This window comes from Vigna unguiculata, chromosome 5 (genome assembly GCF_037176805.1).
Source record: "Vigna unguiculata cultivar grain cowpea cultivar isolate G323 ecotype 2 chromosome 5, ASM3717680v1, whole genome shotgun sequence".
Lineage (NCBI taxonomy): Eukaryota > Viridiplantae > Streptophyta > Magnoliopsida > Fabales > Fabaceae > Vigna > Vigna unguiculata.
Window position 1 is genome coordinate 51344637 of NC_140796.1, and position 18328 is coordinate 51362964.

The window sequence follows — 18328 nt, forward strand, 5'->3', positions numbered from 1 at the left end:
TCATACGATAATAATTTTCAATTCATAAAAAAATCATGAAATATTAAAATAATAAACAAGGAAATTAATTAAATAAGAAAACCCATAACTGTATTTCTTTTTAGATACAAATACAAATATAATACTTGAATAACTAAAGGGATTTTTCGGTGTTTAAAAAAATAATATTTTTTATTATTAAAAATATATTTTTATTAGTTATTGAAAATAGTTTTTTAGTTGGCATAAGAAAATATTCAGTTTAACTTAGATTTGATTTCATATATTCTTAAATTTTTTTAATTTTTTTTATTATAAATAATTGTATTACAAAAGGGTTTGTGCATAATTTTCTCCCCCAGAGTTTTTTTCTATTTTCGAATTTTTCTATTTCTAAAATTTCTAGTTCTGTAATTTTAAATTGTTAGTGAGATGAAGATGTTTGATCCTTTGGACAATATTTATATTTGCATATCCTATAAGTAGTTATTAATAATCTTTCCAGGGATTCTTCAATTTTATTGTCAGCTTTACAGAACTATAAGATTCAGTTAGGTGAAAATATAACTAACACTAAATTAATGCGTATTATTTGAGAAGGTGTTATATTTAGGTTGCACCGCCGTGTGTTTATGGAAATTAAAAAAAAAAGTGTGACTACCTTCATATTATTTCAATTAATTTGATTTCAATTAAATTTGTAACACCCCATTTAATTAAAAAATAAAATTAAAGGAAGCATCACACTGATTAATAAAAGAAAAGCGGCTCCGGACATGTACATGTACAAAGGTAAACTACGGTAGTTGATGATACACCCAAAAGCTAAACCAGAACATGGACCGTGGTCCTAAAGGAAAGTCCAAATAAAAGAACTCCAGTTTAGGTAGACTATGCAGCGGCATTATCTCTCCTTTGTTGACCACGAGTATCTCTCGCATATGCTCCCATCAATAAATTGATGATTATTGCAAAGGTAGAAGAACAACATACAAAGCAATTAAACAAACAAAGGGTAAGCTAGAACAAAAAAGATTTTTATCATGCAATCAAATATGCCTTCACAGTCCAATATACATATATCATCCAAGCATGTTATGACATTTCAATCAATACACTAAGACTCGACTTGACTCATCCGGATACATACAACCTGGTCGGATTCAGCGGATGCTTGCACTTGTGGTGGATACCTCTGCTCACCCCCGAGCTATGTGTTACAAATGTTACAATGAATCAATTCCCTCACACACAAGGTTAGCCCTTAATGGGTTTCAGGCCTCCTACTACTCTCACCACAAGAGTCAGTCCGCTCTAAGTGAGACTAACTAACTCCTTAGAGTGTCAGGATGCAATCCTTATCTTGAATCCTTACCAAGTTATATAGATGGGGCACCACCATGGACACCCATAAATAGGGGCCATGAAATTACGTCCCTACCACTGAAGCACGACCCTGAAATCTCACCTAGAGATTCCAAGAAATTATGCACTGACACAGACCGATCATACTCAATCAATCAAGAAAGATTTATCATACATATACATATATACATGTCACATACCAGCTCTTCATAATCCACCTCTTTCATGTTTCCAGTGAATCCATACCAACTCGTTATTCTCAAACCATAAAATGTGGAATTTCATCTCATGCCAATACCATGCCACTTTAAATATCAACCATCTCATTTGTTTCACATGCCAAGATCACACATTCTCATCATTCACCATCCATGAATCACATCACTCATACATCACTGTTCATCACATATTTTACCATAACAATTATATCCAAGCAAGTGCCAACCATCCAAGAACAAGAAATAACCAAACACCACACTTCCCTCGCCCAACTCCTCGCTCAGGTTGAAGGATCTCGCTCAGGCGAGAGACTCTCGCTCAAGCGAGCCCCCTTCGCCTAGGCGAGGGCTCAAAAAGGGGGAACAGTAACCTCACGTGGGATCTCACTTAGGCGAGACCCCTCTCGCTTGGGCGAGATGTTCGCTCGCTCAGAAAGAACGTGGGTCGCCTGAGCGACTACTCGCGTGAAGTAGCTGCGACTACTCGCGTGAAGTAGCTTGGGCGAGCCTCTGTTGATCTCGCCTAGACGAGACATGCTCGCTTGGGCGAGAAAACCAGTGCTCACCACTGTTCTCTCGTGCAACAGTCCAATAACACAGCCCAAACAACACAATACGACATTTTATAAGCTCAAAGCAGTAAACAATCCATGAATCATGTAATATCATCAAAGACATCATGAAAAATCAAAGCTTTAACAAAATCCTAACTTTCCTTACCTGGAAATAAGCTAACAAGGACTTCTACACCCAATAGCCGAGCACGACAGCTCACAAAACAGATTTATGAACTGAACAAGATAGCGAAACAGATTTTTAAATGAGTTTACTACGAAACCTTAACTGGAAAATACGAAAATATGCCTAGAGAGGAGAAGTATGAGTTGGAGAATAACTTACATGGAGAAAGAAATGAGGTTGAGCTACTTGACCAAGATTGGGGCTAAAACCCTAGCAGAGCCTCTATAGGAAAAAGGGGGAATGTGAGAGTATTGTTTCTGCAAGAATGACATAAATGAGAGGAGTTTGGCTGTCTTAGAGGCCTTGGACACCCTAGGACAAGCCCTTAAGCCCATTAGATTAGGGACAATCCTTTAAAAATTAGGACAGAATAAAAAGAGAGTTTTACAAAATTCCTTTATTATAATAATAATAATAATAATAATAATAATAATAGTAATAATAATAATATCATCGTTAATTTGATAAAAAGATTATATTAACTCGATTAAAAAATCAAATCAAATTAAAAATATTGAAAACAAGAAGATAAAGTTGTAAAAAAAAACCCGTAATACTACGTAAGTACCCAAGGGATTGATCCAAATTTGAATGAAACAAATAAATAAATGAGACGGATGAAAAAAAAGTGAAAGCAAAAGTTTGGTAATGTGTGTTGTTTTAGGCTTTTTTCGTGATATTGATGTTCCATTCCTGATAAAACTTAAGATTGAACTGAGTGTTTTGTGAATTCCAAAAGAAAAAAAAGGATAATAAAAACCATAGCCGAAATCGGTTTACCTTTCGATGGGCCTAAAGCCATATACAACCTTCGCCACAACATGTAAACCTTCCCTATCTGCACATTGCATAAACACATGCGCATGAAGCATAAAATACACAAATCAAGGTGCAACAAATCTCACGTAAACATGGAGGGGAAGATTATGGGAGTTCACATTTTTTTTCCATTTCATCAAATGAAATTTGTATTTATATAAATCATGCACTTCACGTGTTTATGCACTTCACATATTGATTATGCTTTTTAATATTCAAATATTAAAGAAGTATTTGTTTATGCATTTAAATATTCAAAAATAAAAAAAGTACTTTGTAATTTCACGTGGATAATGTTATTTATATAGTTCTTCTAACAGTGTAATAGGACCCATCAACATTAATTAAAAGATTATTATATATTAGAAGAATGAAAACATTATTATATACTATAAAAATGAAAATAACAAAGAAAGAATCAATCTTTTATTGAATGCATAGCAAACTAATTATATTTTGGTTTGTCGTCATAGCAGCCTCAGTAGATCAACAGGGTACATGATGCAGAGCAAGAACCCTAATTGTTCAGTGAACACTTGATCTGAAAAGAAAAATAGAGAAAATTACAATTGGGAAGAAACATGAAGTTATAAAGTGATTGCTTATATAATCAATAATACCAGAAGAATGAAAAAAAAAATCAAGTTGACAGTGAGTGAGGAATGCAAATTTATCTGCTTGTTGAGTCACAATTGAAGTCGGTCCTTAAGTTGAGATGCAACGTCAATCTCCTTACCATTTGTAGTTAAGGTTAGGTTTTCATTTGCCAATCCATCAATGTTAGTTAAAAAAACAGCTCAACATTGCAAAGTCCAATATAATGTGTGTCATCATGTGAGTTGGTGACCCAACCTGGCCTACCACAGTTTTAACTTGGGTGAATAAACCATAATTACATTTGTAAAAATATAAGAGAAAGAAGAATAAGATGAGTAATATGTGTTGAGCACGCATCATGTACCTCATGGTGACATGTGTTAAATAATTCTTTAAGTCAAACAAATCATAACTTTATATTCTGCTTTTGTAGTAGATCTTTTCACAGTATTTTGTTTTGTGCTCTTTCAAGAGATCAAGTTATTATCAATGGAGACACAATATCTTAAAATATACACTCTATCAAAAGGAGATCCTACCTAATCAACATCTCAATAACAAACAATTTTAGTATGATTATTCGTGACCATATAACAAACCTTTTAACATAAAATCCTTTAATATACGAATATGTATGCATTCTAATGATATATACATGAAAAATTAAAAAATTGACACACCATATATTGAGTGCAAATGAAATATCACTACGAATAATAATAACATATATAATTCAATTTTTTGATTAATCTTTTTATAGTTCTGAATATCTAAAAAATACTCTCCTAAGTAGGAACTTGAAATTGAATTCATTAATATGTCAATATTTTGAGTTTATCAATCTAATATTCTTCCGAATATTTAATACATACTTCCTTTGAAATATAATTTGAAATATAACACAGTTATTTAAAAGCAACACATAATACTATGTTAATACTATATAACAACATTTATTCGTATCTCATCGTCCTTTCAACTTTTCTTTATCATTCAATATTTCTCTTATTTTTGTTGTAAATATGATATTTAGACACATTTGTTAAGACTACGAGATGATAAAAAAATGAAATAAAATCAGGATTTTCTTCATTACAAGAACTTAAAAGGGTTTATTTAGATTTTCATAACGCTTTCTAAATTAGACGCAATATATATGCATCTAATAACTCAATGTAATTTAATAGGGCCTTCTCAATCAAAATAAAACAAATAGAAAAGTGCTCCCTTGTTTCAATCCTAAATGACACCTTACCTTAATCTTTCCAACATAAACCATACACACATGCATCCAACTATTCTCACATCTTATTCACATATTCATCTCAAATGATCCAACACCTTAATTATATCCCAAAACAACAACACAACTCACAACAATCCACAATATATAAATCCCCTCCTTTCATCTCTCCAACACATCAACCAACCAACCAAACACACACTCATCATTACAACCACCCAACTAACACCCTCTCACAACCTTAATTTTTCCAAAATGACAAAACACCCTCCTTTTCCCACCTCACTTGCACTTCTCTTCTCCCTATTGCATGCAACCGCTCTAACAGCTCTATCTCCGACCACCGCACCCGCCGCCGCCCCAACCCTACCCCAGCCGCCTCCCACCGACAACAATCCCGGCGCCACCGACATAGCATCAATCCTAACACAAACGAACTCCTTCAACATCTTCCTCCGCCTCATGAAAACCACGCAACTGATCAACCAACTCAACTCCCAACTCCTAACCATAAAATCCGGTGGCTTAACCATTCTCGCACCCGAAGACGGCGCCTTCTCGGAGCTCCCACCGGGCTTCCTCAACACGCTCTCCGACGGTCAGAAACTGAAGCTCGTCCAGTTCCACGTCCTCCCGGACTTCATCTCCAGCGCCAGCTTCGACACCCTCACCAACCCCGTTCGAACCCTCGCCGGAAACAAGCCCGGGAAGGTGGAGCTCGACGTCATAAGTTACGGGGGCATCGTTAACATCTCTACGGGACAAGTTAACACCACCATCAATGGGATCGTATACATGGATAAGCATCTTGCTGTTTATAAGGTAGGTAAGGTGCTTCTTCCTTCCGAGTTTTTCGCTACTAAGAAGAAGACAATCGTTGCTGCACCAATTCACCCGCCGGCGCCGGTCACTGAAACGGCGAAGGCCCCTGAACCGGCAAAGGTGAAGCCGCCGTCCCCCGAAGCATCGCCGGCGTCGTCGACCCAGGTTGTTCCCACTGTGACCTCTGGAGGTGTGAGAATTGATGTAAGTGGAACTTGGGTGTTCCTTGTTCTTGATGTTGTCTTTTTGAGGTTTCTGAATATATAGGAATGTGATGTGTCTGAATATACCAACCAATTGAAGAACTAACTGTTATATATGTTTTGATGGGGTGATCCTTCTGTCTCTTTATGTATTTGAATCTTTATGAATTCATAACTCTTCAAATAAACGAGTGTTATGCTACTTTACTTCTATGCTTTGTCTTATTCTTCTAAAGTTTTGTTTTCTTCTTAGTAGCCGAAACAAAATTTATTTTGTTGAAATTCTTATGTTTGCCAACTCTAATATCTTCATTATTTCATATCACTAATGTTAGATGAATAACCATAAGAATTATTGAAAAATACTAGCTATTAAAACGAATTTATATTTTATTTTTTAATAAATAAATTTAGCAGTTGAAATTTTTTTCACACTTAACAACACTTCAAAATTAACTACATGTACACAACGTTTAAATTATTGAACATGTCGTGAGACGGAATTTGGTTAAAAATAAAAATAAATAAATTATTCACGAAGCTTAAACATATATTTCAATTTAACACTTGAATAAACTTATCTTAATTGAAAAACATAAAGAAAGATTTAACATACTAAAAAAAAAAAATCCACACTCTCCCTCACACACACCTCTCTCTATATGTGTGTGTGTATATATATATATATATATATATATATATATATATATATATATATATATATATATATATATATAACCGATTTCTCTTTTTCAATTTTAATTTACTTAGACCAGTTGATTTGTTACCATTAACTATAAGGTGATATTATAAAGTTAACTATATATTATTATTCTTAAACTATTTTTTTTTAAAAAAAGTTATGATCGTAAAACATCACTTTTAAATAATGGCACGTGAAGTGTTATCATATTTTATCATATGACAAAACAATGTTTCACACCACATTATAATATAATATCTAAATGTTATATGTTAAAAAGAATATTATACATATTTTTTATAAATTAAAAAAACTATATATATTTTAAGAATGAAACACAACTTACAAAAAATCATTAATTTGAAAATGAAAGATATATTTAATCCTTTTGATAAGTAGTTATTATGTTATTTAAAAAAGTGAAATTAATTTTTTATCAGCAATTAAATCTGATTAAACTTTCCATGCACAATGATCACCTGTAATTCCATATAACCATTTTCTCCTTATTGAAGCAAATTACTTAACCTATCTATATTTTTAATCATGTAATTTTTTCGGTGATAAAGTATTATATTTAGGTACAGTTAGATACTTTAACATAAAACATTATTAAAAATATTTGCATATAGGAGGATATGAAAAATATGGGTCATTTTCAAAATTTATTTCATATATATGATGCACTTCCTTTAAATAATATCCAAACGGTTCTGTGACTTGACCTCTAAACCATTAGCCATGGATGCATCACCTTTCATCCATTCTTTCTATATCAAGTTCCAACCATAAATTAATTATCATTATTCTCCCCTCCTAGACTTTATATAAAAAGAAAACCTATTTCCTCTTTTTTCATCACATAAAAAAAAAAACAAGCAACTTATCATTATTGTCAACAAAATACTTACCATTCTTTGTTTATTCTATCACTAACATGGTTAAATCTATCCTTTCTCAATTGTCCTATATTACACACTTTTTTGCAAACTCCAATGTATAAATTCTATAAGTTTTCTTGTGATTCACAAGTTGCTCAATTTCAAACTTATTTTTTTAGATACGGAATAAAGTTGATCATGTTTTTTAGATTAAAATAATAATAATGAAGTTGTCATTGTATTCAACCCACCAAATGGTGACATTTATTGTAACTGCTACAACAAAAATCATTTTAGACAACATAAAATTATGATCTAAATTATAAAAACCATGGTCTAAAGATTAGACCACATTTTTTTAGGTGTGGTATAGGTGAGTGTAGTTATAGGTAATAGACAACGGTTTTTAGTACGACAATGTTTTTGAAACCGTTGCTTAAAATCCTTACAATAGACAACAATTTTTCAGGTTGATTTTAGACCTCACTTATATTTTTAGACCACATTTTTACTGGTTTTGTCCACATAGTTTAAAACAACAGTTGTATAATCATGGGCTTTCATGATATTTATACAACATTTATAAAAATGTTGTTTATTATATGTTTAGGCCACATTTATTTAGTTGTTATCTAATTTAGTGTGGTCTAAACTACAAAATGTTGTAGTGTGCCCTTACTAAACCAACTGTAATAACAAACTATTACAACTAGTAAAACAAAATATTATTATGGTGTAAAAGAGAGAGAGAAAAAAATGAGAATAATTTTCATATTTCATTTAATAAAGTCCAATTTATTTGTGGTTGACCACAAAAATGACACGAAATGTAGTTTCTTTTCTAGACAACATAAACAATACATAGTGTCATGAATTCCTCTAATCCATTATAGCATTATATAAAAACATTAAATAATGTCATATATACAAAAAATAGTTTTAAAGCTTTAAGTCAAACCCATCATCTAGTGTAAACAACATTGGAATAATGATCCATTCTTCAAGAGCCGCATTTTGAAATTTTCAATTTAAATTATTTTTCTTAAATATTGGAGATTGAGAGATGAGAATAAAATATGAAATATGACAAGTAGACAAAGATTTTGAAGAAACCAGGGTACCCTCATTTTGTCTGTAAACTATAATAAAATTAATTATTGTACTAGACATTTATAGTCATTGATGCAACCACATATATATTCATGGAATAAAGGGCAATAAAGTACTGAAAAAGATTAATTAATAGTTGAATGTAGTTTATTCATCTTATAGGTATATGAATACTATTTTTTTCTATCTTTTGTCCTTGTTTCATTTTCAATCTGTGATACAATTAATCCACACCATTAGGATAAGGACTCGCTTCATGTTCTTGAAGACATCAATAGATGTTTCTGAAGATTATCACTCTGCATAAACTTGAAGACATGCAAACAAATCAACTTCGTATTTATGAAACAAGAGTTGACTCTGAATCATTTAGGACTTGTGAACCTAATTAATTTTACATCAACATCCACCAAGATTCTCACAGAAAATTATTAGAACCTTGAATTAATCTATAAGTCTTTCATTATTGCTATATAGAGCTTGAGAGAAATTTTTGTTGCTTGGGAGGACACTCATACATGTGGTGGTTAATTCTAAAAGGAGAAATCACTTAAACTAGTTTAGTAGTTTAGACTTTAATGAAAAAGGTAATATATTCTTTCCTTGTTATACCACAATGAGTCACATTTACATATAATTCATGCCAAGAAGACTTTTGATATAAAGAATCCTTGGATATAAGATTCTTCACTCATATTTATACCTCATGTAAACCGCACCAAGACATATTCTCCAATACCACTATTGAATTTATTGAGAAGAATTCAATGGAGATACACAATAATGATAAGATTTGAGTCCAACTAATATAAGGGTTAACACCACTTTCAATTCATGACCTTAGTATAATGCTTTTATGAGTTACTTACCTTCACTACAAAAAAATACCATATTATCAACAAAATTTTATTGACAAAAAAAAATTTGTAGGAAAAATTGGATTTGCGATGAATTTTACTAACGAAAAAAATCAATCAATAAAGTAGGATTTATCGATAAATTGTGTCGACAAATTTTAGGATTTTAATTACCAACAGATATTTTTGTCAGTAATCCTTTAGTAAAATATATTGATAATGCATAATTTTTATTATCAACAAATATTTTTTCTGATAAAATGGACGTCAAAGTTTTTGCTACAGCTTTGACTATGTCGTAGTAAAATCCATCTACAAATCAATCAATAATAATTTTTCTTTTTAAGTCTGTCAATGAATTCTTTGATAATTAAACTTTCTGAAATTTCATTGATAAATTTATTATTAGTTTAATTTATCGATAAATTGGTCAGTAATTGAATTTTTTTTTAAATCTGTCGATAACTCCATCAACAAAATGGCCGTCAATTTTGTCACAAAATCTGATGAGGAGTGTGTTATAAATTAAATGAAAATAGATGAGAAAAAGAAAACAAAAATGAAAATAGGGAGGAGAAAGAGGAAGTGGGGAAGAGGAGGAAGAGAAGGTGACAACAACAATTCCAACATAAACAACTTGAAAAATTAAAAAAACATTATGAAAATTTAATTTTTCGGAAGAAAAAGTTGTACTTGAACGGTAAAAAATAAAAGAGTGTAATTTGGGAAAAAAAAAATATTGATAGCATGCACGTCAATAAGATTCAAAAGTGATAAAACAAAGCCTCTTAATTATAAGTCACCTCTACCTTAATACATTTTCCTTCAAATGAAAATATTATCGATTAGGAGTAACTCGATCTTAAATTAATTAATTTCATAATTTTAAGAGTGTAGAATTACATTATATTCTCACCATTCATCTTTTTAAGACATCATAGTCAAGATTAGTTATCCTGAAAGCTTTCAAGAAATTAACGATGATAAAAAATAATTTATTGTAAGCAATGTTTTAAAAGAATTTCAACAGTAGAATAATTAAACTATACCAGAAAACAAACCGTGAACTGAAATATACTTAGTTTATGTTTAGGTCATAATATTTTATGACCTATTTTATATTTATGGTGATTTTCTTTCGAATCAAATCAAATGCTAATAAAGTTGACACTCAATAAGATATTCTCTAAACTAAATTTGACTGTTCATAATATATTAATTTATAAGCTACTTACCTAAGTTTATATTTTTAATTTGTTTTTTAGAAGAGTTTTGTATACTCGAAATTATGTATATACCTTTTAGATATACGATTTAATTGACTGGTTATTATTCAGATCATTCAAGCACTGTCTGCGAAAAAAACAAAACAAGAAAAGAAAAATCAGTAAGGTAAGCAAATTCTGTTACAGGCTGAAATGTCAGAGATTACGTGAAAAACTTTGTCATGGAGAGCTTTGAGAAAATGAAAGTGTATAAGAATCGTCTCCTCTCTTAAATTATCAAACGAAGGAGATGAGGAAGGTCATATACAAAATTTCCTTTATCTCATGTTCAAGTCTTGAAAATAAAATTTTACTCTGCAGGTCTAAAATTGTTGTCTAATCTCCATAATTAATATATTTGATATACTTATAATAATATCTTTAAATAAATTAAAAAAACTGCAACCGAAAAATTTAATTGCAACATTCTTGTTTTTTTCTTTACAAAGTTTGCATGCACGTATCATCTTGTTGGAAGTCTCACGTCGACCAGAAATAAAAATAATTCATAATATATAAATGGGTACCATTCTTATCTTTAAAACTGATTTTGTGAGATTGATTTAGGCTTTAAAATCTACTTTTAACATGGCATGAAAGTCATCTTAGAAAGTGAGATCTTGACAAATTAATTAATTATAAAACATAATTTTCTCTCAAATTTAAGTTTTATTGCAACAACGTCACCACAATTTTAATAATAATTAAGTATAATATTTGACACACTGTTTTGTTCGATACAACATACATAATATATATATAAGAGAAAAATAGAAATGAATTGATAGAAATATTGCTTAAATAAGAAAAGTAGTACACACATGACTTGGTTTAACTGTTAAATCAGTGGGCATGCTTTTGTACATGAGATAATATATTTGTGTGTGAAAAACAACAAAAATGAAATAGCTGGAAAGAAAGCTTTTGCCTCTTTGTGAGTATTTTATTGAGGGGAGAAGTAGTTCACGGCCTCCCAAAGGTCACTGAAAACAAATAAAAGTAGGTCATGGACAACACTTGCTGTAGCTGCTAAAGTTGCATCGTCGTAAAAACACGTAACAAGGCCTGTGTTTTTATTTTTAAAACACTGTAGTGGTAAAAACATCGTGTAACAGTGTTTCCAAAACCTATAACTTGGAAACTTGATAATGAAAGAGAATGAATCGTAAGCATAAAAGATTTTGAAAGTGGAAGTGTTTGAGCAGCATATATAAGATTGAGGGAGTGTGTGCGTGTGTGTAGTTATTGTTTGGCCTATAGTACACACAGCATTATGAAGTAGGATATGCAGAATGTATGAAACTTAAAGAGAAAGAGGGAAATAAAATTGTTACTTAGAATATACAATAGAAGAAGCTAGGTAGCATAGAATAGAGAGAATATATATTGTCTGTTCCAAAACGTAATGGCCCCCACATCCTTCACGGGATGCTTCTGTGATATCGATTTCATCACGTGATACCTCCCTGTTCACTGTGCATGCTCACCCAATCACTCGCTGCTCGCTACTATCGTCACTTTGAGGTACATATCTTCTGTTCATTCTATGCTCTCTCCATCGTCATCATCATCTTCATCATCATGCAATCAGTAGTGTCCACGGAACTGCCTTTGCACCTTCATCACTGACCCATCTCCCACACCCATGAAATCTTTCGTTTCGGTCTTTGAACTTGAATCTACTTGCTTCTCCATTATTTCTGCTTCTCCACTTTCCCACTCTTCGATCCTCGGCATCACCATATGCTCCAAACTCTTCCTGCAACTCAAGGAAAACCCACTTCCCATGTTGCTGCTTGCCTGGGAATTCACCATCAGGTTGAAGTTTTCAGACTCGTTTCCTTGCTTGAAAATCTTCTGAATTTCTACCACATTGTTGCTTGACGTCATGTTCGGGTCTAACAAGCCAAAGCTAGAGCTGTCGAAGGGTAAATTATCATTACCATTACCATTACCACTCATCCTAGTAGATTCCATGTGACATGGGTACAAAGAGCTCACGCTATGCGACAACTCCCCTTTGTTTTCTTCTTGCTCTAGCTTTAGTCCATGATGAGGCACAGAAACACTGGCACTTGTAAAAGATGCTTCTGGGTATCGGTAATTTGTCCACTGTGCCTGTGACGACGCTGTCCCGAACATGTTGTTTGTTTCCGGCAACGTTGTTCCAGGTGAGAATACACTTGAATTGCCGGGAACAAGGCCAAGAGGATGGTTCAGTTGAAGATTTGTCTGGTCTAGCCATATCGGTAATCTTAGCTTATGTTCAACATGTTCCGCGGCGTCACCAAAATTCCCCATGTATGATTCTGAACCTGGCCCACCAAACTCTGAATGAAACCCGTGTAATTGTAGACCCTGAGGCATTAGTCTCGGGCCTTGCGCGTTCATCAAAATATCGTTTCCGAGGTTTGATAAAATTGCCGGAAGTCTCCCACTTTGTTCCACCATAGCGTCACAGAAAGCTCTATGCGTTACAAAGCTGTCCTTCCTGATTTGTCAAACAACTACAATAATTAATTCCCCATCTACCTCAACATTCTCCACTTCTCACCTCAAAAACATTAATTGCATTTAATAAACGTCCCAACACATACATTAAATTCAAGAATTAACCATTTCATTTCCTGTCATATAATAATTAAACATGCAGCAAATGAAGTGGAGACATATAATTGAATGAGGTTGATATGATGATGAAGAATGTGTTAACAGTGATAGTGTAGATACCTGGAGAATATTGTGCCACAGTCACATTTGTACTGTCTAGTCCCACAAATCTTGTTATGGGCTTTCCAGTCAGATTGAACAGCGTATTTCTTGGAGCACTTTTCGCACTTCCACTTCTTCTCACCGTGCTTTCTGCTGAAGTGTTTCTTTATCCCAGTGAGGTCTCCCAAGGCTCTGCAAGGGTCATGGTGCACGCAACTCTTCTCTGGACACACGTACACCTTCTTCCTCACCACCTCTTCCTTCGATCTTTGCCGCAGCTTCCACGGCAGATTGTGCCCTCGCCGATGCAGCTGCAGGTTCTGGTCTCTCTGGAAACCCTTGTTGCACACTTCGCATATGAACCGGTTCGTCGCCATCAGCGACTTTGGCGACAGAGCAATCACTTCTGCATTCGGATCTGCTATATTGGGCCATTAATTTACCAACCCGTGATTAATTAATATAATTTTTTTTTTGAATTATATATAAAAAGAAAAAATAACATATACAAGACAAAGATGGAGATTGACATAAGAGAGAAGGACTTGGATGATAACTTGCCTGGTGTTCCGGGTAGGCTTCTTTTTCTCTTAGCTGATGATGAGTTTGGATTAGGGTTAAGATTAGGGTTTGAGTTTGGGTGGTGAACTTGAACTTGAACCGAGGAATCTCTGAGGTTGGAAGGGACAGTTGTTATTGCTTCACCAGACATCATGTTTGAAACCGAAGAGAATTGAAGTGTCCTAAACAAGCAACCTCGCAAATTCCGAAAGTACAAGCTAGCTCAAAAGTTTTGAAGCAGACAACGGTGACACAGGCACTGCAAAACAAAGTGGCATAACATGGAAGAAGTTAAAAAACAAAAAATTGGTTTAATTTTGCGATTTGAGACAAGAAAAAGGTACACATACATACATAGATATAGATGAGAAGAAATTGAAAATGGTTGTTTGACGTACATGTGAATTGCGGTGAGAGGAGAAATGTTAGAGAGTTTTTGGGTGAAATTGAAGAATTGTGAAAGAGAAGAGAGAATAAGGAAATAGTTAAAATGAATTGAATCTGATTTCTCTCCTTATCAACACGGCTGCTGAGGGTGTCAGTCAGCCATAGACTATGCTGGACCACTTTCTCTGTCTCTCGCTTTCGTGCACCATATATACCAATACCAATACATATACCTACTAATCAAACTAACACTGCTACTCTACCAAGTCAAATTAAACCACCTTCACACCGGTTTCTACCCTTCTTTGAGTTTTACCCGATTTACATTCACGTTAGATTAGAGATAAGATGATTTTATAATATATAAATATCGGTCTTTTTAGATTTAAAGTTAATTCTTAACATATATTTCTATTCATTTTAATCTCTTACACCTATCTATATATATATATATATTTTGTTCATTTTTGTTTATTCATGAAGCTTTGCTTCTTCAGCCTGCCATTTCCTAGACTGCTAATGTTGTTGGAAAAGAAACCTTCTTAAATTTCACATATTTAACTATTAGGTTTTCTCTCGTTAAAATATCATTTACCATAGTTTTTTTATTTCTAAATATACATATGATAGTTAATTTATGTTAGTTAAAGTGTCATCTCAGCAGTTCTTTAGATATTTTTGTTATGGCATGCAATAATCATTTCACTTCTCCACGTGGCTAAATATGGTAAAAGTTTAGATCTTTAAATAAAAAAATAAATAAAATGACAGATGCTCTATACTTGCACGCTGTGGCTAACAAATTGGTCCACGTGATAATATAATTAAACATGTATTTTATGAAGATATATATGAGTTGGAATCTTGTTATGTAGAAACCTTACTGTAAATATTCTGCATATATATATATATATATATATATATATATATATATATATATATATATATATATATATATATATATGCTCTAGCTGGTTGATGAAATCTGAGGTTTATAATTTCTGAGGAACACATATTCTGGGAGACAAATTTTCCAGCACAGACACTTTGGCAAAACATGGGATGTCATGTTTCTCATATTTTCTTTCGTGGCTGATGATGCAATCATCTTTTTTTATTCACCAGTTAACTGTTTTCTTGTTTCCCGGCGGTTCTGTCCTTTTTATACATAAAAAGATAAATTATAATCTTTTGTAAAAAAATTATAATATGATCAAAGCATTTTTTTTGTATATATATAAACTGTTACATCTAAGTACATGTACTACCTTTCAACATAAAATATGTATATTAATTTAATATACCTAAGTTGAATATAGAAACAAAGTTAAGTCCATTAGTTTCAGATTACATGCAACTATGAAAACATTAATTCATAATAATGTAATAGGAAATTTTAATCTGAAGAGAAAGAAGGAAGAGAGAGAAAGTGATGATGGTGTCCGTGAGGCTTAACTTGTTGGGAATGGGAATGGGAGCCCACAACACAAAACCATTCTGTGAGAGAGAGAGTTATGAATCTGAATATGAATTTTTGTGTCTATGGCTCAAAAGTTGAAACATGGTGGGCTAGCCAACATGAGACAATGATAAAGGATAAGAGTTTTCAATTTTTAATGAGAAAATTATACTTTCACAACTTTATTTTACAATCTAAAGTTATTGTTTTTTAATATTTTTTAAGTAATTTTTCATTTTTTCTATATTCCAAACTTACTTTTAAAATATATCAATTCAGAAAATTATCAAAATTTAGATATTATAATATTATTGTTCTTTTTGTTGTTACAACATGAAGTAAAATTTTAAAATTATAATAATAACGACAATAATAATTATCCACGCGCTTCTTTATTTCTACAGCCTCTCTAAAATATCAATATTTCAATGTAAATCAATTTAATGGATATTTTACAATTTAGATGCGGTTATGATTCTTAGATTCGATTCGATTCGAATAACCATGCTCACCAACTCTTCTTTCACCCGTGTTTGATTTCATACAAAATAAAAACTAAAAATTAATGATTAGTGAGTGATATAAATAAATAGAATTTCATTGTTATTTAGATAATAGTTAATAAACATGAAAAAATTGAAATTAGAATAATATAAATCAAACAAAATTATTAAATATGATAAATAATTTTTAAAACATCAAAATGAAAGTTATTTAAAAATAAAATAATTATTTTTGTAACAAATTTAAAATTATCCCATAGCTTTTAGTAATTTTTGTTTATATATATATCTTAGTTTAAAAATTTATATACTTATTTCATTGATAAACTCTTGAGCGAGTTGCTGTCTATTACTTCCCTTTTCTCTATAAATTCGCTCCTGTGGCCCACATCATCGATCTCGTCTCCTGCGGAATTTCTTGTCTTCTTTCTTTATCTTTTGCATGTTCAGAGAAAAAAAACAATGTATTGTGATAAAATATTTCTAAATTATATTTTTATAACGAGAGTATATGTAACTGTTCGAAAATTTTTCAATAACTCTTATTGAATTATAATTTTATTTTTATTTTTTATCAATAAAGTATATTGTTTATAAGATTTTTTATATACATGACAGTCTGTGTTATGATGATGCTTATCATGACACCTCTCTCACTAATATATATCTACAAGTTCTTTAACACAAAAAAACAAATTATACATTAACTCATGAATACTCTCTCCTTAGTTTATACAGGAGTGAAATTAACCAATCGTTACCATAATTGAAAATTTTATTTAATATTGACTATTTTAGAAACAAGTTTTTTTCAAATTGTCTTTTATTAGAACAAATTTTAAAAATAAAATCACTAACAAATTAAGATATTTATAAGATAACTAAATAACTAAAGTTTATATACTTTGGGTCTATTTTTTTTATAAATTGAATAAAACAGAGTCTTAAAAAAAATTTAAATTTAAATTTAAAAAGGTATTTATAACATTAAATTTTTCCCATTTACATAGCATAATTCACATCTATGTATGTGAATTTAAAAGAAAAAAAGTGTAACAACAGTGTCTTTACTGATTATGCTTAGGGAGGCAAAAATAATGTAAAATGGTAAAAAGATATAACTTTTGACAAAATTTTCCTCTTGTGGTTGAAAAAGCTCTTTGTCAAATTATTTACACTCTTCATGCACACGTAAAGCTTCTTTATTAGACTAAATCAAATGTCTTGTTTTTTTTCTTTTATAATTTCAAAATAAATTTAGGAGTGCTTCAATCCATATTTTTCTAATTTTTATTTTTAACTCCTGTGAGTATTGTAACTTTTTTTTTCTTGCATCAAATATGTGAAACATTACTACTCTTTTTACTTTTAAAAATTCTAACAATTTCAACAAATAAATAAAAATGAAAGGAAGATATTTTGACAAAAATGTCAGTAGCTGTCAGAAATCATATACCAGGAATATTGAGGGTTTGTCCTCTTCATAAGAAGAATATTAAAAAAAGGTAGGAAGGATGAAATATAGAGGATCCAATGCCATTTTAAATAATATTCAATTATTTAGCTATAATTATATGCAAATATTAATGCAGAAAAACGAAAAACGAAATCTTGTATTAAAAGAAAAACCGTAAGAAAATATTGTATGAAAGTTAAGTTAATCTATGGTACATGACAGCAACACTAGATGTGCACGTGAACTTCATAAATAAATTATTAACATTCTTAAAATGCTCCTTCTTGTCTGTCACGAGTTTCAAACAAATCCGAATTTTTTTCAAATTACAAAGAATATTCACATTTATGCATTCTAAACACTGTTCAAGTTAAAATATTTAATCTAAATCTAATGCATAGATGTATGCATCAGAATAAGTTAAAAAGCTGCTTTAAAAAATGCTAC

The 18328-nt window shown here is 31.4% G+C and overlaps 2 protein-coding genes across 6 annotated transcripts; one reads left to right on the plus strand and one right to left on the minus strand.

The window, feature by feature from the left end:
- The first annotated feature begins 5122 nt into the window (after nucleotides 1–5122).
- Nucleotides 5123–6200, plus strand: LOC114185598 (fasciclin-like arabinogalactan protein 11). Its single transcript, XM_028073429.2, has one exon. The coding sequence runs from the start codon at nucleotides 5218–5220 to the stop codon at nucleotides 6049–6051; it is 834 nt and encodes a 277-aa protein (XP_027929230.1). The 5' UTR covers nucleotides 5123–5217; the 3' UTR covers nucleotides 6052–6200.
- Nucleotides 6201–11969: 5769 nt separating this feature from the next.
- LOC114183080 (uncharacterized) lies at nucleotides 11970–14648 on the minus strand. 5 transcript variants are annotated; one of them, XM_028069932.2, is made up of 4 exons: nucleotides 14475–14648; nucleotides 14077–14335; nucleotides 13534–13933; nucleotides 11970–13294 (listed from the first exon to the last, which is right to left on the minus strand). In XM_028069932.2, the coding sequence occupies exons 2-4, from the start codon at nucleotides 14228–14230 to the stop codon at nucleotides 12391–12393; spliced, it is 1458 nt and encodes a 485-aa protein (XP_027925733.1). In that variant the 5' UTR covers nucleotides 14231–14335; nucleotides 14475–14648; the 3' UTR covers nucleotides 11970–12390. The 5 variants fall into 5 exon arrangements, with proteins under 5 accessions (XP_027925733.1, XP_027925731.1, XP_027925729.1 ...); XM_028069930.2 differs by having other exon boundaries at nucleotides 13534–13936; XM_028069928.2 differs by having other exon boundaries at nucleotides 13534–13936; nucleotides 14431–14634.
- Nucleotides 14649–18328: the final 3680 nt, after the last annotated feature.

Bases quoted from the DNA above. Each gene is read 5' to 3' on its own strand.
- LOC114185598 (XM_028073429.2), top strand. From the start codon at position 5,218: ATGACAAAACACCCTCCTTTTCCCACCTCACTTGCACTTCTCTTCTCC.
- LOC114183080 (XM_028069930.2), bottom strand. From the start codon at position 14,230: ATGATGTCTGGTGAAGCAATAACAACTGTCCCTTCCAACCTCAGAGAT. The intron at 13,937-14,076 runs GCAAGTTATCAT...GGCCCAATATAG, and splicing joins AAGCCTACCCGGAACACCAG to CAGATCCGAATGCAGAAGTG. The intron at 13,295-13,533 runs GTATCTACACTA...TTGACAAATCAG, and splicing joins TGTGGCACAATATTCTCCAG to GAAGGACAGCTTTGTAACGC.